At 47.6% G+C, this 22751-nt stretch overlaps 1 protein-coding gene across 4 annotated transcripts in view; it reads left to right on the forward strand.

Moving 5' to 3' along the window:
* MAML3 (mastermind like transcriptional coactivator 3) overlaps positions 1-20586 on the forward strand; it is a 267889-nt gene extending 247303 nt beyond the window's left edge. Inside the window, exons 3-6 of one of the 4 annotated variants that reach the window (XM_042051920.1) lie at positions 8743-9012; positions 11236-11323; positions 19405-19504; positions 20494-20586. In XM_042051920.1, the coding sequence (XP_041907854.1) occupies positions 8743-9012; positions 11236-11323; positions 19405-19504; positions 20494-20503 (468 nt within the window). In that variant the 3' untranslated portion in view covers positions 20504-20586. Of the gene's footprint in view, positions 1-8742; positions 9013-11235; positions 11324-13959; positions 17991-19404; positions 19505-19588; positions 20202-20493 lie in introns of those variants that run through there. The other 3 variants (XM_042051919.1, XM_042051916.1, XM_042051917.1) reach the window with 3 other exon arrangements.
* Positions 20587-22751: the final 2165 nt, after the last annotated feature.

Below are 22751 nucleotides of genomic sequence, written 5' to 3' on the forward strand. Positions count from 1 at the left end.
AGTCTAAATCATATAAATCATCAGCAGCACACTCAATAAGCTTAAAGCTGACAGTGAGAAGAGATAGAGTGAGAGCTGGAGAGTCACTAGGAGTCAAGGGTTGACTCATAGTGACTTTTTTTTTAAGCATAGAGATAAAGCATGCATGTGCTGCAATGGGAAAGAGCGAGAGAAGAGTGAGATATAAAAAAAGGAGAAGGAAGATGGGGGCAAGAGAGATGAGAAGAGAGGACCCAGTGAGACTGCCAGGACAAGCAGAAGGGCTGGGAACCATGGATGAAGCCGCCTCCTCTGTGGCCAGGAGCAGAGAGGTGGGCAGGATGGGAAGTGGGGGTAGAAGGAGATCATGTCTTGCTTTAAGTCTCTCATGGGAGAGATCAACACAGTTCTGTGCAAAGACCTGTCTCCAGTGAAGGCAGGGTTTCAGAGGTGAGTCAAAGGCTGCAAAAAGGCAGCTGGGATTGCGCTGGGAGGGCTAGTTAAGCTGGCAAAGATAAGTAGGCATTAGGAAGATGGCAGCATAGAAGGAGGCAAAAAAAGCATTCATGTTGTGGAGGAAGTAAAAAAAAAATTTAAAAAAAAGGAAATTTAAAGCTTAAGCGGTATCAAGGCTATCTAGAAAGCCTCAGACAGCATAAATAAGGGCTTGATCAGCAAAGCAAGCTATACCTTAGAGACCTGGAAGTCTAGGGATAAAGTCAGTTCTTCTAAAACCTGAGCTGAGCTAGGCCTTGCAAAGGAAATTAATTCAATTGTGAGGTTTTCCTTAGTTATACAAATAGAGGAAACCATACATATGGGACATGTCAAGGTGAAAGACCTTAAAGACAAGCTAGGCATAGCCCAAATCAGAATACCTTATCTCAGTTTTCAGTAGGACTAAGATGACTGAGTGTCAAAGTACGGGCCAGGTGGCTGATGGAAATACAAAGACCACATCCAACAGGGAAGAAAAAATCAAATGAGTTTCAAGTGCTGCAACTAGGTGATCTGGGTTGCTTGAATTCAAGGATGTTAAAAGAAGTGGCTAATGAAATCCTACACCTGTTGTGCCGTCCCAACCAGCTTGGTTTATCAGCAGCTAATTATGTGAAACCACAACAAAGATCCTGTGCCTTTGCCAGGCAGCTGGACCACTTCCCTTGGGCCTGCCGGCTACCTTATGGAAATATTTGGCTCTTGATTCGAGATGGAAGTCCCACCTCCAGAGGGCCTGCACAGACAAGCACATACAAACAAGGCAAGGGAGTTATTCCAGCTCTTTGAAGTCACTGTCAGGCAGAGGAAGATCATGGAATTTATGCATGAATAGATACAGATGACCATTCCTCGTAAGCACCAATGCTTTTATCAGTCCCACTTGTAATCTGCTGAAGCCCACCAGGGATCTGAGTTACTGGGTATCCAAGGTACACTCTCCCTCTGTGTCCTGTATGGGCACAGAGCAGAAGGAAGGCCTCACTGCACCCGATCCTGCTGGTGTGTGATCTCGCTCTCCTGAGGGCACGATGTGAATGAGGGAGAAGAGAGCAGTGTGAAAGGAGCAGTTGTGAGCTGCAGATCACTCCCAAGCTGTGCTAGGAAATACCCAGGAAGACAGTGCCGCTTTACTGCGAGCACCAGGGACATGGCAAACACTCTCCCTGACCCCTCCCTGCATTCCTACCAGGCCAGAGACCAGCCACAGGGTCAGGGACAGTGCAGGAGAGGTCCCTGGAGCCGTGCAGGAAGAGGGCTACTTTGTGAGAGCCTTTGCCATACATCTTTCTGTGGATATTTTTTTGCCTTGGCAGAAGCAACACCATGGGGGTGATCGCAGCTTCTTCCCAATTTTTGAGGTAAGGTGCCTTCTGCATATGAGAAGGAGAGCATATGGCCCACTGTGTTTATTTCTCAGCCAGGATTCTTTCAGGCTTGGCAAATTACACACTGCTTGCTGAGGAGCAACACAAGTGCCAAGTTGGAATTTCTAAAAATGAAATATTTCATTTATCACAGCACTGAGAAGAGGATCTGAAAAACGCCCCTAAGTGTGAAAAAATACCTTTTGTTTATGCTCAAACAAAACAACCAAGAGGAAATTTAACAAAATTCCACCTAGAGTAAAAAAAATCTCTGCAGTCATCCACAGGAGACTTCAGGCAGCTTCTGCTAGGCGTGAGCTAGAGCCAGGCTCTGCAAAATACCTCAACAACCAGTGAGCTCCATGGGGTCCAAGTGATAATATGGTAGAGGCTCAGGCCATTAAAAGGAAAGGGGTTGCCTGGTAATGGGGAGTGTTAACTGCTAGAGAGCTCCATTAGAGCATCTTTTTCTTACACTTTTGCTTTTTCCAAGCCCCACATTTTTCCCTGTGTGTGCTTAGAAGCTTTTCTTTCTCTTACAGCATTTATTTTTATTGTGTCATTTTCCTCTGTTCCCCCTTTTCATTGGCCCTGTGTGAGTGTTTGTTTAAACCATTTGCCTGCTTTCATCTTCCATTTTTCTTCTCTCCCTCTTTCCAGGGGCTCTCTAGCCGTGATTATCCTTACGCTTCACATTAGCTTTCCTCCCTCCTGTTCCAGGATGGGCTTGAAGGGGGCATTGATTAAAGCTAAAACCTGCAGCAGGAGAATTTCTATCAGGCACCAGCTTCAGGGTCCAGTGGCCTCCGTGAGCTCAGCTCTCACTTAGTTTTTCTCCAGAACCAGTTTCCAAAGTCCCAGGAAATCGACCAAGACAGAGCCGAGCTGGCACTGAAAGGGCAGGTCACAGCTCCTCTTGAGGGGCTGATTTGTACCCTTGGAAGCCCTCAGCTGTGGGAGAAGGCAGCGGGGATATGGCATGGAAAAGTTCTGGCATGGGCCAGGTTTTCAACTCCCTCCTCCTGCCTTTTGCTCCCTGAAGGTTCCCTCTTGCTTTCTGAGTGGTAGGACACACTGTGGAATGCCATGATGGCACAGCTTCACGCAGCAGTCTTTGAAGGGAGTAATTACAGCCTTCATAATACGCCTAAATTATAAGGTTGGGCATTTCAGTGTTTCTTCAAATCCTTGCCCTCCTTCCCACCCTGCCACCAGCCTTGCCTGGGGGCCAGTGCTTATTTCTCCCTTTTTTTTTTTAAGGTATGAATGTAAAGAGGCTATTTTGGTTTGAATTTGGGCTGATCCACTTTTTTTTTTCTCTCCTAAAAATAATAAGACCAATAAAAATTGCAATTACAAGTTATTTGAAAAATAGTTATTTGAGATAAATTAATACTTCTCAGTGCACAAATCCAACTGTATGAAAGACCATGGCAACCGGGGGCCTGGGGGGAGAGAAGAGGTTTGTAGCCCCTCCCTGAGGCTAGATGACAGAGGAAATAGGTGAAGCAATCTGCTCTGCTGAGCCTGCTGCTGGAGCTGGAGTTGTGAACCAGCATATTCCATCCCTTCATCCTATACACTGTTTTTTCTGAGGCAAAAAACATCCCCAGAAGTCTGAAATGAATGGATTTGTAATTCCCTTAGTCTGTCAGATGGTACCATTCTGAGAAAGGTGGTTTTCCTGTGGGCAGTCTGATTTAGAGAGAGGATGAAGATCCCTGCAAGACACAACAAGTCACAACATTATAAGGAATTCAATAGAAATATTTCTGGGGGAGTATAGGAATGTGCTTTCAGGTTGCCCTGAAAACACTGGGTAGGGATGATGTTTTACTGTGACCTAGTGTATGGAAATGGAGTAATATTTTTGATCCCAGTAATAGGTTGAAGATCCCCCTTCTTAACACACACACACACACGCAGTGCCTGTGTGCCCAGCAGCAGCTCAGGGCTGTGTAGAGGTGAGGGCTGTTCTACCTTGTACATCACAGCCATTCCATTGCAGTACGGTTTTGTTTATCCAGAAAGGCATTCATCCTTGAAGACATCAAATTGTGGAGATCTGCCGTTTCTGATGCGTAATGGAATCAGAGGGTAAAAATGTGATTCTTCTTTCTGATTTGAATCTGTCTTCAGCTTCCAGTCCTTGTATCTGGTTTTGCCTTCTTCGCTGGATAAAAGAGCTCTTTAAGGAATTTCTTGCCTCAGGAAGGTATTTTTATCCACCATGGTCAAAGCATCTCTCCGTTCTTTTTGTGGTAAGCTAAATGGATTGAGCTCTTTAAGTCACTCACTGGCAGGCACTTTCTGCCACAAATCATTTTTTTGTCTTCTTTTTCTGCTCTGACTCTAAAATGTAGATGTCTGATTGTATGCATTTTTCTAGTGTCATTCTTCGTATGCAGTGTGCAGGATAAGCTATCTCCTGGGTTCTATTTGCTTTGTATATTCAATATCCATTCACTCACATGCCACAGAATATTATGTCTGTTCATCCGTTTTGCACATTCACACCCTGCTTTCCAGGCTATGTTTCTCTCAGCTTTTTGGGCAACAAGTTGTTCCCAGACGTGGAATACCCATCCTCTGTTGATTTCTGCCAGTAGTTGCCTGGAACAGCCCCCTTTTCCCTGAGATGCCACTTTGCCCCCTGACCTTCAGCGGAAGCATAGCTGGCTCCTCCACATCCAAGGGCTCTGATATCAGGCTGTGCACAGAGGGATAATGGGCAGGCTTGGCTGTCCCTGCCTGGTTCTTGGGGCTTCAGCTGGTGGTTGTTCTGCTTGTTCTGAAAGGAAATTGTGTGACTGCTTTTAGCTGCAGTTGAGGGATTGAATGACATGTGGAAGGAATAAATTGCTGCATGATAAGGAAGAGGCACATAAGATTTGAGACAAAGAGGAAAATCTCATTTCCACTCCCCTTTGTTATCTTTTTACTGTGCATAACTGTACATATCACACATGTTACTCCGAGATCCTGCAGAGTATCCCATCACTCCAGTAGAGCCCTGGAAATACACTGGGAAGACACAGGATTTATCTTTCTGTTGCTTCACTAATGATCAGTTTATCCACAGGGGGCAACTCCCGTGGAGGCATTAAGTAAGCAGCCAGATCCTTGCACAAGTTCATCTTACCAGGTGCCCTGCAGCTCTACAAACCTGCCCAGGTGTGTTATGCTGACCATTTGTAAACAGTGGCTGCTTTTTGGCTCTGTGAACAGGCCGCTCTTTGGCTCCTTCAATACCTGGTTTTGCTCCCAGGGGCCAAGCTCTCGATTCTGTCCCCAGGCTGCCTTAAAAGTGGGCAGCGGAGGCTGCAGGGGCAGGAGGGCTCCTGGGAGGCTGAGCCAGGGCCAGCCTGTGTCTAAACTCACTCTGTGGCACAGCTGAGGGGCCTTGGCACCATCCTTCCTTTATGTAACCAGCTCTTGGCTTCACCTGTCCCTTGGCAAGGACCCTGCAGTGGAGCTGCAGCACCACTGTTCCTGACTGGAATGCCTGTGACTCTGCTTGAGCCACTGTTAGCAAGAGAGAGCTGTTTGCAGCCTGAGAGCAGCACACAGTGGCTTTGGGTGGTGTTAAAAAGAGCCAGAGTGAAAAACGAGAAATCACATTGTACCATTTTCCCAGATATCACAGCCTGAGAATACAACTTGTGTTTCCCCTTCTAGGGCATCTTGTCACTCTCTTCAGGGACTACCTGCCCACAGGGCACCCCCGTACACACATGTCCACATGCACACAAGCACAGGGCCCTGGGGGAAGGAGTTGGGCAGTCCCCTTGCTGCTGCAGGTCTCTGGGAGTTACAGGGTGAGCCAAGCTGTGAGCATGGGCCACTGGGGAGACCAGCATGGGCAGCTGCAAGGGTGATATGCAGCCACAGGCTGGGTGCTGATGGGAGTGTTTGGAGAGTGAAGCAAGAAGCAGCAGTGCCAGCTGGTGGAGAAGGGAAAATGCAAAGGCTGGGCAGAGGGTGTAGGAAGGAGAAAGGGGTAGCAGGGAATGAGGAGGAGGAGCAGGAAGTCTAGGGGCAGGAAGGCTCAGGGTGCAGTAGGACAAAGAGGGAGCTGTCAGGCAAAGCAGGAGCAAAGAAGGTTGTCAGTGAAGCTTGGATTAGTTTTGTTTTTAAGCTAAGTGTGGAAGTGCTGCTTGACTTGGTGTTCGGCTCCTGTGGTGAGACTGCACCTGAGTCTGGAGCTGCCATGGCTTGTAAGAGGCAGCCCTATAGAGTCCAGCGTTGCTTCCTTCATCCCCAGTTCCCTGCCACACAGCCCATTGCCAGGTGTCATCTCCACTCACTCCCCTCAGAGGATAACAGCAGCAGTGCTGGGCTGCAGAGCACTGGGGAAAGAGCTCTGCTCCCAGGTGCTAGGGAGCATTTTCCCGCCTGCAGAGAACTTTTGCCTGGGCTGTATTGTTATTTTCAGGACACTCAACCCAGGGCTGCTCCCAGTGATCTCATAAGGGCCTTTCATCATCAGTTGGGAAGAGCTCTTGCCAAGAAAAAAAAGGAAAGGAGAAGAAATATTCTGGGCAGGAGGGTGGTCTAGATGAAGAAGGCCTGGCTTTAAACCTGTTAAAACCAGAAACAGGAAGTTTTCATGATGTACCTCAAAATGACTAAGCACACAATACTGGAAATGATACCTTTGCGCTAATCTTCGTATTTTCTTCAGCTGCTGCACAGTGCACCAGGCTCACGTCAGCTGGTGGGGGTCCTTTCAAAACTTTCTTCCTTTTAAACTCCAGAATTAATTTATAATATAATCCAACAGAGAATGGAGTGCTTTTTGCTTGGGGTGAGTGTGTCCCTCAGCTAAACCCATGTGTGCATTAGGAGCCAGTACAGGAGTTCTGTAGGAAGATTTTTTTGAAGGCAATTCAGTGACAACTTGGGCTGGAGCCCCAAAGGCAGCTGTGCACTGAAGCTCGCAGAGGAAGTTCCAAGGGATGTCACTTCACAGCATGCCCTTCGGCTCCTGGTTTTTTTCCCCTCCTTTTTCTCTGCCTTGTAGTGGCTGCAGCAAAGGCTCCATTATTTGGCAGCATGGCACTGCTTTTGTCTATAAATGGAAGCAGTTGGCCTGTCTCCCAGGCAGGATAGTCCTGTGCGTCAGTTATGCAATTGGTAGCTTGATGACTTCATCTGAAGCTGGGGGAGGGCCAGGGGGTGGTAGGAAAAAGCCTTTGCCATCAGCTCTGCTGGAGACAGCCAATGAATGTGTGTGTCCCCCCAAAGCAAAGAAAGCAGGAGCTTAGCGACAGGTGTGGATGAAGAGTTTGGTGCAGGAGCAGCTGAGGGATCCTTAGCAATTCCTGGACTCTAGCTTAGGGGAGATGCAGCCACTGCTGCAGCCCTAGTCCTTAGGATGCTTCAGGGACCGTGCTTGACCGAGTTGTAAAGTGCAAAGTGCAGTGGGGGATAGTACTGGGGGAGAAAGTGGAAAGAGGAACAGGGAGAGAACTTTCAAACCAAAACAGATGTTAAAAGGGGAAAGAACCTAAATACCAGAGAGCTGCCTTTCAGCAGAGAGCCCTTAAGGGAGTATCTGTGCAAAGTAGAAATGTGGACAAATTGTATTTTGTTATTTCCTCAGAAGGGTCATGAAAACCTGACCTTCATGCAGAAAGGCTGATCTTCATTTCCCAAGCTACACTTCAGCATTGAACTTAACCCTTTCCTTGACTGGGTTGGGGTGGGTGCTGCAAGATCACCTTTCTGTACGTCCAGATCACACAGTGACTGACGTAACTCAAACCCGCAGTGAAGCAGGTGAACCTGAACCTCACCCTGGCAGGTTTTGCACAAAGGGTGCTAAAGTGACACAGGTCCTTTCCATCAAGTTGGTGGTTTTGAGTAAGTCCCTGTCGTCTCTGTTCATCAATTAAAGAGGTTCTACGGGCTCTTAACACCCGAGACAGGGACCGGGCACGCAGTCGCTGGTTTTCAAATACGGCATCAGGGGCGGCGTGGTGCCAGGCCGGGCCCCTCGGGAGCTCTGGAGGTGTCGTGGGCCCCGTTTGCCCTGGCCGCGGGACAGCCTCGGGCAGGGCGGGCGCGGCTTGGGAGACCGCAGCCGACTCCTGGGAATGCTCCCTGGAGGCGCCGGCAGGACGCCGGCCCCGCACGGGCAGGGCCGCGGGCGGGCAGCGCCACCTGCCGGCGGCAGCAGCGCCGGGAGAGCTCCGCTAATCCCGACCCTGATCCCGACCCTCCGCCGGGACGCGGGTTGGGATTTACCCCGGGCTTTCGTTGGTGCTTTTCCTAGCACTAAAAGGCAACAAATTGGATTTAGAACATGAAGAGAGAGTGAGGTGTGTGCAGGGAAGGTGCTTGCACTGCGTCCTTCCAGCCACACACACTGATTCTGTGCTGCAGGATGGCAATCTTGAATAAACACTAACTGGAGTTAAATCCTGAGGATCTGGAGAAGAATTAGTGCTGCCAGCTCCCACTATTCGTTGTGGGCACCTAACAGCTTGGCTTCTCAATCCAGACGGCTTTGTTAAATTGCTGTTATGAAGAGAGGGAAACAGAATGGAAGAGAAAATGTACTTGTCTCCTTGAGAAGGAAGAAAAAGTTTAGAAAAACATGACTCTGAAGCATGAAAAAACTTAGCACACAACTTCACTGTTTCATTATTAATGAATTATAAAGTACTCCTGCTTTACCTGAGGGGCTTTGGATTCCAGGAGAAAAGAGGAACCTATTCCCTGTGGGGAGCAGTCCATGGCTCAGTCACAAGCCATGAGCATCTTTCCAAGGACTCACTTTCTCCAAGCTCTAGGCTTCACCCACAGACTCTGTGCCTCCTCAGCTTGGTGATCTGTGATTTCCCTTGCCTGTGGAGCACCCCAGTAACAAGGTCTTCCCTCTCTCTTTGCACAGGAGCACCAGGTGGGATTGTCGCGACCCACAGGGCCCATGCAGCCTTCTGTCCCGGCAGGCTCCAGCAGTGTAGTCACAGGCACCAGCTCTGGGGGGCCCTTCCTTGGGAGCCAGCCCCAGGTGGCCATCATGAAGCAGATGCTGATCGAGCAGAGAGCGCAGCTGCATGTGATGGAGCAGCAGAAACAGCAGTTTCTCCAAGAGCAGAGGCAGCAGCAGCAGCAGCAGCAGCAGCAGCAGCAGCAGCAGCAGCAGATCTTAGCGGAGCAGGTACAGTATCCGTCTCCAACGCATGCTGGGATGAGCATGAGCACTACAGACAATGCAGCACCAGCTCTTCCTCCTAGATTTGGGAATTCCCTCTCTGTGGCTCTTGTCTGGGTGTTTCAGCAATAGTTGTCAAAGAAGAGGCAACTGTATCAGTCCTACCATTATCTTGGCAAATATTACCCATGTTTCCAGTAGTGGGCTTGACAGTCACCTTGGATTTTAGGCACTGGAAAAGTTAGCTCTTAACCTGGCATCTAATGGTGCATTTACTCCAGCAGAAGCAGACTCAGCTGCAGTTACAGTCATAGGTCCTCTCCCCTAGCTCTGATTATGGTCTTGCACTGGCAAAATCTGTGCATAGCTGCACAGGAATCTGGGACAAAGAATGGATATGGGTTAAAAGAAGCCTTAGCAAAGAAAAATGTTACTATTTACCCAGACCAATTCCTTAATCTGGTTTATTGAGTGCCAGTAGGAGCAAATAGGTTATACAAGGGAGAGACAGCAGCAAGGGGAGAACCAGAGACTGAAGTGGGACAACAGTGAAACTACCTCTGGCAGTGGCAATGTGGAAGAGCTGCATTGGAGCTATCACCTGGCTTCCTCAGCTGTGCCACAGAGTGAGTTCAAACACAGGCTGGCCCTGGTTCAGCTTCCCGGGAACCCTCCTGCCCCTGCAGCCTCAGCTGCCCACTTTTAAGGCAGCCCGGGCTTTGCAATATGGATGTTAAACTACACAGTCTGAATGGCGGTGTGTGCTTAATTCAGCTGTAGTTTCAAAGCAGCCCAAGAGAAAACCACTGGAAAGTCACACTGTTGATTGACTAAACTTGATCCAAGTTTAAAGTTCCAGCCCCCTAATGTTACTTAGATAATGCTCTGGTAGGTCAGCAGTTGCTTTAAGCTTGGCTTCTCCTCTCTTGCTAAGGAAAAACAGCTTAAGACCATCTGCTTAAATTTGTGTTAGAAAACATGCATGCTGTGTAACCACAGAAATACAGATTGCCTCCCCCCCTTTCTCTTGTTGCTTCTGAGAAACAGAAAAATTTACTCTCAGTGAACAGGAAGGATGCTCCTAGAAATATTTAGGATAAAGATGCCTGAACTGATTCAAATGTGAACAAGTGCATGAGAGTGAGGATGCAGTAATGCATCCCATGGATTGGGCCAATTCACATGCATAAAGCCAAGAGCCAGTCAGTGACTTGGCTGCTGGGGGCAAGCCTAAAAGTATTAAAAAGCCACCAAGCTGAGGCTGTCAATTGTGCTGGCAGAGATGAAAAGTGGCAAAGTCACAGTCCTCAGGTTCCTAGCTTTGGGGTAGTTTGTGCCTAACAAGAGTCCCTCTTTCTTTTTGATAATTTGTAACAGATACTTATGAATGCAGGGATCAATACTTCCTTCTTTCCCATCTCTGCCGTTCTTGTACCTTTGTTACACATCCTTGGTTTTGGACACAGTATTTGTACGGCTGCGGATGATGCTACAAGACATGTCCTTTCAGTAAGTGCTTAGTTGAGTACACCTTAGCATCTGAAAGCTCTGTTTTTATAATCAGCCCTTGATTCTGTTTTAAAATATTCACAAGTATTTGTAGAAAACAACCAGAGAGGAGCAATGTGGTCTGGATCAAGGGAGCAATGCATTTTGCAGTCACCACTTCCCAAATATCATTCACTGAAGCACAAGAGGAAATGTGCTTTAGTATCCATTTCTGTTTTGGCTGAGGAATGTTTCTAGGCTGCAGTGCTTGGGTCAGGATGCAGAAATCCTTGCAGCTGAGTGTTATGAGTGCAGACATGGAGCAAAGTCTTGCACCAGGAACACAAACCTCTGGACCTTGGCAGGACTAAGGGAAGGAAAGTGTGTGTGGATACAGTTGCCCTTAGACCTAGGTGAGCAAAGTTAGTTCACATCCCTCCTTCTCCTTTCTGCATGAAGACAGTTAAGCTCATGCTGTAGAGGTCAGGATGAAATGGCTGTAGGTAAGATGCAATGATGTCGGCCTCAGTGCTTGTTCCTTTTTGAGCCAAAAAGAGTCTGAGTGCTGAGTAGCCCAAGTGCTCTGAGGAGGACTCTCCAGATGACTCTACCTGTCTGTCCAGAACACCTCGCCAGATAAGAACCACTGCAGTTCTGCAGTTTTGCAATCAGTCCATTAATTAATTAATCACCTCTGTCTTCTGTCTCTTCTGCTTTTTTTTTTCCCTCCTTCATTTGCAGCAGTTGCAGCAAGAGTCACATTTGCCTCAGCAGCATCTGCATCAACAGCGAAGCCCATATCCAGTGCAACAGGTCAATCAATTCCAAGGTAAAAGTCAAATTATTTTTCCTGTTTTGGAGTCAGTGCCCCTCAAGGTAGCAAGTGAAAGCTTGTGCAGTTTCTGAATACCAGGGTTTGAGCAGTGTACAAGAAGAGGAACACAGGCTGTTGCACACACCACATATTTTACCAAAGGGGAATTCCCAAGTTTGCATATTCAGTTAAGTTTATGTTTTCCTTTCTGCTTCCTTCAGTGAAAGCTGCTTTTTTTTTTTTTTTTTGACATTTGTTTTGCCTCTTTGACATCCAGACATCATGGATTCATTCACAGGTTTATCTTGTTTGCTTCTACTCTTATGAGTTTTTTTTCCTGATAGCATTTCTGACTGTATCTTGGTTTTTCCCCTCCTTCATTCCCCACTGTATCTAATTTGATGAGCAGAGAATTTCAGAGAGGTCATGCTTACCTGGAGAAGGACTGATAAATCTCAGGTGTGGGAAACACAGTGAAATATCTGAGATGTAAATAGAGATTTTTTTAATGACCTCAAAAAAAGCACAAGTATTATTTTGATGTGCTCCCAGGTAACTGAAGAATGTAAGTGTACTCATTTTAACTTAGGAAAATAAGTTAATTCTGAGATTTTAGGTGCAAAGCATCAGCTGAATGTCTTCACTAACCATGATTTCTATACAGACATGAAATGAACACACACCTGTGCTGTATTTTCATGGTAATGTCCTGTAGCTGCAACAGAAAACAAGGGAGGCAATTCTGGACAGTTCACATTGCCATTCTGGTTCCCAGGATATGAACAGGCAGCCACGTCTTCTACTGGCATATATCAGGGTGACTTCTTCTAATCACCTCTTCATTTTTATCTTTGGCTCCTTAAGTTCTGTATGAAATTACTTTTTTTCCCCAATAACTGATTTTCCAAAATTAAGAAGTGTGTGCACGGTCATCCACTGAGATGCACACATACAATCTCTCTGCATTCATGCTTCTTTGGAACATTGCCTTTGTATGTGTTATTTAAAAGAAACAGAGAAGAGAGTTCAGGCTAATCTGACAGAGCAAGGAATTCATTTTCATAAATTAACTAATTTAAATAGTTCACCATTTTTTCCTTTTTAGTCACGTGAATGTAATCCAGTGCAGTAGGTTTTGTGCAAATGAGACCAGAAGGTGGCCTAAAATCTTAAAATCCGTTGCATCTCTCATTTAACTATTCCTTGTCTAATCTCCTGTCACTTATGCCAAGGACAGTAGTTAACAAAAGCAGTATGTGAACCACTTGCTGTTATTGACTCCTTTGGAGCTTTTCAGCTGCCATTTCCAATTAAAAAATAGCTGAAGATGCATTAAGATTTTAACAGATTCTCTGTATCTTACGCACTTGCTGGAGTCATCATAAAAAGACTGTTTCTAATCATGGAAGGAGCTGATCCAAATTAAGAGAAATCAAGGGAACCCCAGTATCCAGTCATTAAGAAAGCAGTTTGATAGCATGAATAAAATAAAAGCTGCCACAACATGTGGCCTGTTCCAGTGAGATCCAGATGGTCTCTCTTCATGCTACAAAATGTTTCATTTAGCTGTGTGCTGGAGCTAAAAGCACCCACCAGAAGCTTGTGGTGCTGCAGAAAATGGAGTTGTAGCCATCCTCTGCATTATGTAATAGAATGACATGCATAGACATGATGCTTCCTTTATCCAGACCCATTTCTCATGGAAACCAAGCCAACATCAATAACAGGGACCAGTGTTCAGGGATGTTGTCTGCCACTGAGGGACAACAAATAGGGGCTGATTTAAAAACATTCAGATTCTGTTGTACAGTTCTGAATTCTTAAGCAATGATTTTATATTTACACCTGGCATTTAATAACATTTGAGCCTGGAGCAATTGTGCACCTCATACACTCTGAGCTTCACCTGCCTTGTGTTGTATTTAGTTAGTCACTCAAATCTGAAGAATGTGACTATTTAGTTAGTGACTCAAATATGACTGTTGTATTTGGTAGTGACTCAAATCCACAATGAACCTATGGCATAATCTGGGCTCCAGGTAATTGTCTTTAAATAAAGATAGTAAATACAGAAGCATATTGGCTTCCCAGAAATCAATAGCTCCCCCCTACCCCTGAAAGTAAGACGCAAGCATGGTTAAGTTATCTGCCACAGTGTGGAATTTAACAAGGCTAGGTTTTTCTGGTTTCCCATCACTGGCCTAAGGTGAAGTAAAATGTGCTTATAGTATTGATTCACTAATATACTCTCCCTGCTTTAAATGTCCACAAAAGCCCATTTTTTCTTCTTTCCTAGAATTAATCAGTAGCAATGCTATAGAAAATCCATTCATTTATGCCTCCTGAGCTATTAAAAACATTGATTGGCCTTCTGGGCCTGACATTTCCATTTTAAAGGCTTACTTTCCAAAGACAATGGAGATATTTAAAAGAGAACTTCAAATGGTAAACTGAAGTTCAGCTGTCTTGCAGCCAATGAAGGAAACCAGTGGAAGTTTTCCCATTTGCTTGCTAGAAGCTGAATTAGGTGTAGCTGAAGTAGATAAGTGCTGCTGAGGAGGCTCCTACAGATTCTCTCTTATGCAAAGATGTGTTAATTAAGCTTTACAGGGTTGTGGGCTCTTTCTTACCTTCCTCCCTTTTTGGTGCAGGTTCACCCCAGGATATAGTGGCTGTGAGAAACCAAGTAGCACTCCAGAGCATGAGAACATCCCGAATGATTGCCCAGAACGTGAACATGATGGCCATGGGTCCCTCCCAGACCCCAAGCACACTGCCCACCACTGCAGGCCAGTCGGATATGGGCATGGCTCCTTATAGCTCTTCCAGCCAGCCAGGAATGTACAGTATGAGCACAGGGATGAGCCAAATGTTGCAGCACCCAAACCAAAGTGGCATGAACGTGGCACACAGCGCAGGCCAGGGAACAAGGCAGCCTGCCTCTGGACAAGCAGTGGGAATGGTTGGCAGTTTTGGTCAGACCATGCTGGTAAACTCTGCTCTTCCCCAGCATCAGCAGCAGATGAAAGGACTTGTGGGCCAGGTCTTGCCAAGGCCACAAGCACCACAACTTCAAAACCTGATGGGGTCTGTCCCTCAAGGAACACAAAACTGGCAGCAGCGAGGCTTGCAAGGCATACCTGGAAGGACTAGTGGTGAAATGGGGCCCTTCAACAATGGCATCACCACATATGCGATGCCATCCGGGCAGCCACGGCTATCCAAGCAGCATTTCCCACAGGGGCTCAATCAGACAGTTGTGGACACAAGTGGGACAGTGAGAGCCCTGAACCCAATGCTGGGGAGACAGTTGCTGCAACCACTACCTGGGCAACAGGCAGCCAGCCAGGCCAGGACGATGGTGATGCCAACAATAACCCAAGGGGTCCCTGCCATGTCAGGCTTCAGTCAGCCCCCAACGCAGCAAATGCCAGGCGGTACCTTTGCTCAGAGTGTCCAAGGCCAGGCCTACGAGAGGAATCCCACTCAGGACATATCTTACAACTACAGTAACGAAGGAGCAGGGGCATCATTCTCCAGTTTAGCAGAGGGCACAGACCTTGTGGACTCCATTATTAAGAGCGGACCAGGGGATGAGTGGATTCAAGAACTTGATGAGTTGTTTGGAAACCCCCAGTGAATGTGCTTGTATAGTCTGGAGCTTTGGTTGTTATGTTTGAACAAGCAAAGAGGGAGTCAGATGTTCTCCCCATCCCTGGATTGTTGGGTTTTGTTTGTATTGGTTTGGTTTGGGGTTATTTTGTTTTCTTTTGTTTTTAATTATGTAAACTGAGCTGATCTTGTAGCCAGCTTTGGAAGATTGAGGGGACGATGAAAACATCAGCATCCCAAAACTTCCACCAAGCAATCTTTGTTGTGTGGGGGCACCCACTCTGTGTGTGTGTGAGGCAGAATGGGGAAACTGGAAAAGCCAGCTGATGCCTCTGGCTGGGAAAATTTGTTCTCTCCGCACTTAAAACAAAGCTTCATTGCACAGTAGTGTGGGGTGGTCCCATATCTCCCACCTTATATGACTGTGCACATTGCAGCTTCCAGGGAAGCAGATGGAAGAGCTGGGAGCAAAGCCTAGAGATATCCAGGGGCAATTGCACAGGCCCTGGTCAGAAAGGGGCTTAACCCCAGGGGCAAGCAGGTCTCGGAGAGCCATGGCCAGGCCCATGGGGCTGGCTCTGAGCTGTCCTAAGGGAACATGCAACACTCACATGACAAACCTAAACAATCACAGGGAGGTGACCATTTTCACTGTAGAGTGATAAACCCCACTACAAGTGCAGGAGAACATAAATTTGGCAGTGTTGTGAGGGCAGATTGATTATGTGACTGCTGCTGGAGACAGCCTAGTGGTGGGTAAACTTAATGAACTGCTCAGTCCCCTTGGGACTTGCAGTAGTGCTTCCCAAGTCAGAGCACTTGGCATGGCCCTGCTGCCTGGGGTGTTGAAGGGCTGAGAGGTACCAAGAGACATTAGCAGAGGTCCTCAGTGGGACCCTCCCTCTCCTTCCTCCCCAGGTTGTTCTCAGTTCACTCCCTTCCCCTCCTGTTCTTTCAGTGTAAAGCAAGCTGAGCTGGCTGCACTTTTTTTTCAGGCAAGCCACAAAGGGGCAGGCAGGGGAGGAGAAAATAGGCATGAGTACAGTGAGGGTTTGGCAGACAGGAAGACTTTCTCCTCCCCTCTTGAAAAGTGCAGGTTTGGCAGGTAGTATTACCCCAAGGTGTCTGGGCTCTCTATGTGATATGTTCAGTTTTAAACAGATGGTTTTGGTCTAATCCCTCTGGTTTGCTGGAATAAAATTCACTGCAATATTTGAAGAGCAGGAGTCAGTGAAGGATGACTGTAAAGAACATTCATGAGTGGGTAAAATAATTGATATTACAAACATGGGGTCCGCCCAAATAAGGTTGTAGTTAATAGGGATGTATCACTATCTCCACTATTTGGACCAGTGCTGAGCAGCCCTGTGATGAAGTTGTGATAGATCTCACACAATATTGAGTCACCATCCATTCTGAGTGTGTACCCAAGCTGCAGTTGGAGGCTGTTTTCTGTAACCTATCACCTCTTTAGTGTTTTCAGCTGAGAGCTGCTTATCAGGTTACATAGTTGTGCATAAAAAATGTTAACATGACCCACAGTCCAGAGCTTTAGCACCCTCTGGCCTAGTGCTGGCCTCTGTGAGCCATGAGTCTTGCTCTGCAGCAGAAGTGCACAAGTGCCAGTCCCAGTTCCCCAGCTCCTGATCACCTCTTTTTGTGCTGCTCTCCCTGGGCCCAGCTATGCCAAGTGCTGAGCCCTGAATTCCATGGAGGCTGAGGGCCTTGGCACTTGACACTTTCATGTCCTGCCTTTTCCTGTGGAGCACAGATATGCATCACATTAAAGACCAGGAGCAAATGAGCCTGGAACCATCTCACTGCCCCACTGAGACTCTCTTTTGAACAGTTTCCCTTGCTGCGCTTGCCTAGTGGGGGAATTACCTGTTCTAAATGCTGCGATGCAGCAGTACAAGCTGCATTTTTAATGGGCTCAAGGTGAGCCATCAATCCAGCCTGCTCTGACTGCTACATTTTAAAAAATGGCTTTAATTACATCTCTTTTAGCTGACCCCTTTTTAAAATACAGCACAAGGGCCAATTGCAGCTCCTCCTGAGGATGAGCATGGTTTGCCTGCCTGCTGCTTCAGCAGGAGCCAGGTTGGGCCCTAATTCAGTGAAAGGGAGCACCAGCCAAAGTTTTTGGTTCATCCTGTGGGTCAGCATCTCTTGGTCAGAATGGAACAGATAGGCAAACGTTGGGAGAAGCAGCACCCTGAAGGGACCAGGGTGCTGTGGCTCTGTGTGTGTCAGCGTGAGCATGGGGCACAAACCTGTGTGACAGAGCTGTGACAGGGTGAAGAGGCAGCCACCCTCCTGGGCAGAGGACAGCGCTGGGGACAACACAGCACCTGTGCCTCGGGTGAGAGCAATCAGGGCTCACCTCTCAACACAGAGCTGGGAAAGGAGGACTTAGAAACACACATCCACCACACAGCAGCCAATGCAAGTCGGTGTGCATCAGGGAGATACAGGCCTTGGTAATAAATGGTGAAGACGAGTCTCTGTTGTCTTTGTAAAGCTTCCTCCAAATACTCCATACTGGGATCAAGTACTAGAGAATAGATTTTACTAGATTTGGGGTTGTTTGGGTTTTTTTTCTTTCTTACTATGGTGCTGATGTATATGTAATGGTAAAAAAAAAGTCATTTGTAAATATGTTTTTACAATTCTACAGATATCACTGGGTCTACTATCTGTAAAATATATACATATGAAAATATATATATATATATATATATATATACTGTTTGTTTAAAATAGAGTATTTTTATTTCATTCCTTGACTCATCCTTACTGCAGTGGTATTGCACTTCAGATGACGTCTAATTACTAATTTGTACTGTATCCCTGACAGCAACTTGCTCCATTTTATTCAGATTTTTCTAGTTTTCTGGTTTTACTTTGTACATTAAGTATTGTTTATTTCCTGTATTTCCTAAGACCTGTACAGAGTCTAAAAATGTAGAAAAATACCTGATGTTAACACACCTCTTTTAAAGAAAAAAAACCAAAACAAGAACAAACAAAAAAAAAGAAACCTAAATAAAAGATGGTTATCTGAGTCATATACCTGGTGTATATGGATCATGTCTTGCCCCACTCCTGCACCTCAGTGAGCAATCTTCCATGGAGGAGAGGGAAGCTGTATGCAGGCAGGTCTGAATCAGCCCTGGGGTTTCTGTATGGCTGCATCACAGCACCTGGTGGAGTTACAGGTGTTACACCTCAGCAGTTGCAGGCTGGGTATGGCACATCCCAGGATGCCCCTCTTGCTCCAGCAGGTTCAGCAGCCAGTGAATAACGCAGGGTTTGGTGCTCGAGGCACGAGCTCTGGCGTGCTCCAGGTCAGAGACAGTCCAGTTGCATTACTTCTGCCCGTCGCAGAAGCGACTTCGGGATCAGGAAAAGAGCTGCTTGCTGAGCTAGCTAGCTGGCTTCTTGGCAGAGGAAACATGGCAGGAGTCGATGGGATCGGCTCACGTTAGCTCAGAGACAGAGGAAGAGAGAGGCTGTTCAGGTCTGGCTTCCAACAGGTTTAATGCGATGGGATCATGATGAAGTGGGATTGCTGAGATGGGATGGAATGGCTCCTTGGAGCCTTGTCCTCAGTTTTATAGAGAATTTGAAAACCCCGGTGAAAGGGGAAAACAACCAATGAGTTATAAGCCAGGGAGAGGATACAATGTAACAAGAGCCACTGGGATAAACCGAGAGGCCAGAGTTATAACAGAACCAATGAATGGCCGAGTAACCGAGAATTTTCCCGAACTGGGGGAGGTGGCTTGGACCCGGGGTCCGCCTAGGGGGTGCAGCTTAGGCTTCTGAGCCGCCCTCTGAGTCTGACTCTTCGGGGAACTCGATCCAGGGGATGGGCTGGGATTGATTGGCACGCTACCCCAGCCCTGCAGTGGGCTGGGTCACCCCAACAAGTGAATCCCTGCATCCCAGGCAGCTCCAGCAGCTGTCCTGGTGCAGCAGAGCCCAGACTGCTGTAATGAGCTGCTGGATGGGACATGCTTCACCACCTTCTGCCATGTTGCTGCTTTCTCCAGCAAGGTGGGCCACCAAAGCTTCCTGTGCTCTGAGGAGAGGCCTGTGCTCAGGCAGATGCTACAGGGAAGTTGGTCCTTACTTTGGCCTGTTAGAGGTGGCAGCTCCAACCTTTTGTGTTTATTCTGTGCTGGGAGCGAAAGTAGGGAGTAGGGAGGTGCTTTCAGGGGAGGAGACAAGATGGAGATGAGGTGGGGTGGAAGAAGGGAAATGCATAGCTGGACATAGAAGTTGGAGAAAATGGGAAAACTGGGAAAGGATAAAGACACACGCTTAGAGTTATTCCCTATCACCTACTGCTACAACAGGGTGAGAATTGTGTTGTCAGAAGCCTTTTGGAATGTGCACATGGACATATTGGACATGTATGGTCCAAGGTAAAAATGCCATGCAGCCTTCAAGGCTTGACACTACTTCCTGTCTGTTCCCAGCCTACCAGGGAGTCATGGAGGATCAGACACTGGATCTCTGTTCACTCAGCTGGCTGTTTGGGATGTCAGGTGTGGTTTGGCTCCACACACAGCCTCTAAGGTGAGATTCCCCTTCTCAATGCCAGACTGAAATACTATAGTTTATGACTTAAACATCTTCATGAAGGACTTTTGCCTATTGTAGCAAAAACTGTATTACAAAGGCTGCAGAGAAGACCACCACACCCTGAAAGGGGTCTTGACTGAGGCCCTACACTGCTCGCTGATGAAGATAAGATAAAGTAACAACTCAAGGCTGGGGGAGAAGAATAGCACAAGCTTAACACCTTCAGCCAGCCATGTTCAAACAGGCCCTCGCACCAAAGGGTGGGGGAAAGAAGCTTTGGGCGTGTGGTGAAGAAGCCTCTGGTGAGAGGCAGTGAGTGCCCATCCTCCAATGTGCAGACCAGCTCAGCTGTGGGGTCCTTCACCCTGGGAGAAGGTGCATCCACAGCAGAAGGGAGTGTCATCGCCCATCAAAGACCATGGGGGCCCAAGGAGTCCCCAGACCCTGCACCAGAGCACTGCAACATGAAGCAACAGATCCACAATGTTGCAAGGGACAGTGCCAAACTGGCCGCCTGCAAGGGAGGCAATGTGGGCATTCCCACCTGCCCAAAACATATATTAATCCACTGGATTCTATACTTTTTGGTGTGGCATGGCGTGGGGTGGCATGGCGCAGCAGCGGGGGACCCTCACCACCAGCAGACCAGATGGAGGGGCGCAACGAGATGTCATTGGGACCCTCGGATGGGTGATATGCTTCCACCTAACCCCTGTCATTCTCTCCCTGTCCCCCCACCCCCATACACACTTATTTTTCTATTTCTTTCTTTCTTTTCTCTTTCTTTCTCTTTGCCTCTTTTGCTATTAAATAAAATATATCAATTTTTTGGCAACAACATCTAACATCATTTGGTTTTAATAATGGTTTTGGGTATATTTTGAACCTTTCTAGATTTTATCTGCTTTATTTGCAGAGACTTAGTTTCCTCTGCTCTTCTGTGTTTAAATTGGATCGTAACAGCCAGTTCCTTACGGTTCTAGATGTGGGTAAGGAGGCACAAAGAAGAAGACTGGCCCACATCAGAGCAGCTTGCTGGAGTTGCCCCTCAGCATGTGCTGGCACAGAAGAGTCTTTACTGGGAAAAGATGCTTTCAGCAAGAGACCCCTGGATATCAACTGGCTTTGAGGCTGCATCCTCATTTCTGGACCATCATCATTTCTGGTCGTGACTGACAGATGAACGTTTGCAACAGATGAACATTTGCATGTTGAATGTGCAGCCTGGTAGCCTGGTACTGACTCCTCCATCAGCAGGCAGGAAGTGATGTGCCAGGAAGTGACGTGCTTCTCACCATAGCCATATTAAATACTGACACTGCCAGCATCCATCTGTTATAGGTGTATTTTGTTTTTAATTATAGTTGAGTCAGTCTTTAACACTTTTCCATCCCAGACGTTCTGCTCTGGCTTACTGGGGACAAAGCAGTGATGCAGTAAACAGGTGGCATCCTTAACTCCAGGCCGACTTTTGCCCTCTCATTAGCTGGAGGAGCTTCTAAAATGTTCTGTTTATGTTTATCCCCTTGCTTTGTGTTGCTGGATGATGCTTTGCATTCTCACACCTGCCTTTTCTGGCATGTGAAATTGTCTCTGTTAATTTCTTGGAGGGGAGGGGAGGGGACGGGAGGGAAGGGGAGGGGAGGGGACGGGAGGGGAGGGGAGGGGAGGGGAGGGGAGGGGAGGAAACACACCAAAGCACTACAACAGGTAAGCTTGGAATGGAATCATTTCAGGGGCAAAGAAAGACTGATTTGAACCAGTAGGTGACCTTTGGACCTCCTCTAATCTGTATTTCAAGTCTGTTACATAGTTTGGAGCTTTGTCTTGATTTTGGTTCTGGCAGCAGTGCTTCCTGCTGCCTGTGTGTCTTGGTTTGAAAGACAGGTGCCTGCCAAGGAAGCCAGGAACCTCCCTTGGAATGGAAAATATAACCCCCTACCCTCCAAATTATTATAACTTTTAAATTACAGGGCTTTCAGGCACAGATATGGGAAAAAGAATAACAGTTCTTTACTAGTATGTCTATGCATAACAAGGCAAACAGTCAACAACAATGGTAACAACAACAAACAATACCAGAAAACCAAGTAAGCAGTCTCTTTCCACTCTTTAAGCACTTTCCCCTTGGGTGCAGTTCCGCTCACAGCCGGCAGGGGCGCTGGTGGCTCCCGGCCGGGCAGGGTGGCTGCGATGATTCCCCCGCGCCTGCAGGGGGCGCTGTGGCGCGAGTTTCGGCCGTCTCTCTCCACATGGCAATGGCGGCTCTGCCGGTGGGAGGGAAGAGACAGAGAGAGAGAGAAGGGGCTTTCCTTTGCAAACCCACAGGAAGCAACCAGTCTCAGTGCCCCTCTGGGTCATGAAATGGACTGTAGCAGGAACTTTGGAGCAGCAGGCTGGAATGGCAGAGGCAAGAACAGCCAGGGTGGCAAACACAGTGTAGGGAAAACACCAAAGCCATGTCAGGAGCCACGGGGGTCGGGGGGACATGGGATGTCAGGTTAAAGTGTAGCAAAATGCCTGAAGCAGCAGCAGAAACAGCAGGGCTGGGCAGCTGCAGCCGGGCTCCCCCAAGCGACCAGGAGACATTCCCTCTGCAGGGGGTCGGGGTCCTGGATTTTCCCCTGAGGCCAAGCAGATGGTGAGGTCAGGTGTTGAAAAGGTCCCAGTACAATAGCCGCTCTTACAAGCAAAGGCTCACCCAAGGTAGGAGAAGCAGTGAAGGACAGAACTCTGCCGTGGCAGCGAATTCCCTGCAGCAGCAGCCCAGCACCAAGACCACGACTGTCCTCCCTCTAGTCCTGAGAGCAAGAGACCAAGCGAGGGCCAAGTGCAGTGTTGTATTTCCCCACTGCTTTTCTTATTAAATTGTCTGCCTTCCACATCGCCCCTTCCCCTGCCCCTAGTCCTGGCCACATCCTTGGATTCTCCCTATTGGTTCCAGTACCCCAACTCTGCCCATGTACCACCCCTGCGCCCTGAGATAATTCATTCATGTGCTCTCTCCACCCCCCTCCTCCCCAGATAAGACCCCAAGCTCTCTGACCACATGGTCTTTCTGCCTCTGGGAACTAGCTTGTCATCCTGTAAAATAAAAGTTCCTCTGAGGTTGCTATGCAGGGACCCTTCTGCCTCCTTTACCATCACTGTGTTGCAGAGCTGACAGCTAACCAGAGCAGGAGTGCGGAGCCTCCTGAAAGGGCTACGGGAGAGCGGAACAGCTGCCCTCCCCAAAGCAGCC

Source organism: Corvus kubaryi, unplaced genomic scaffold (assembly GCF_017639235.1).
Source record: "Corvus kubaryi isolate FWS band 111438036 unplaced genomic scaffold, C.kubaryi_AGA036_p1.0 77, whole genome shotgun sequence".
Taxonomy (NCBI): Eukaryota; Metazoa; Chordata; class Aves; order Passeriformes; family Corvidae; genus Corvus; species Corvus kubaryi.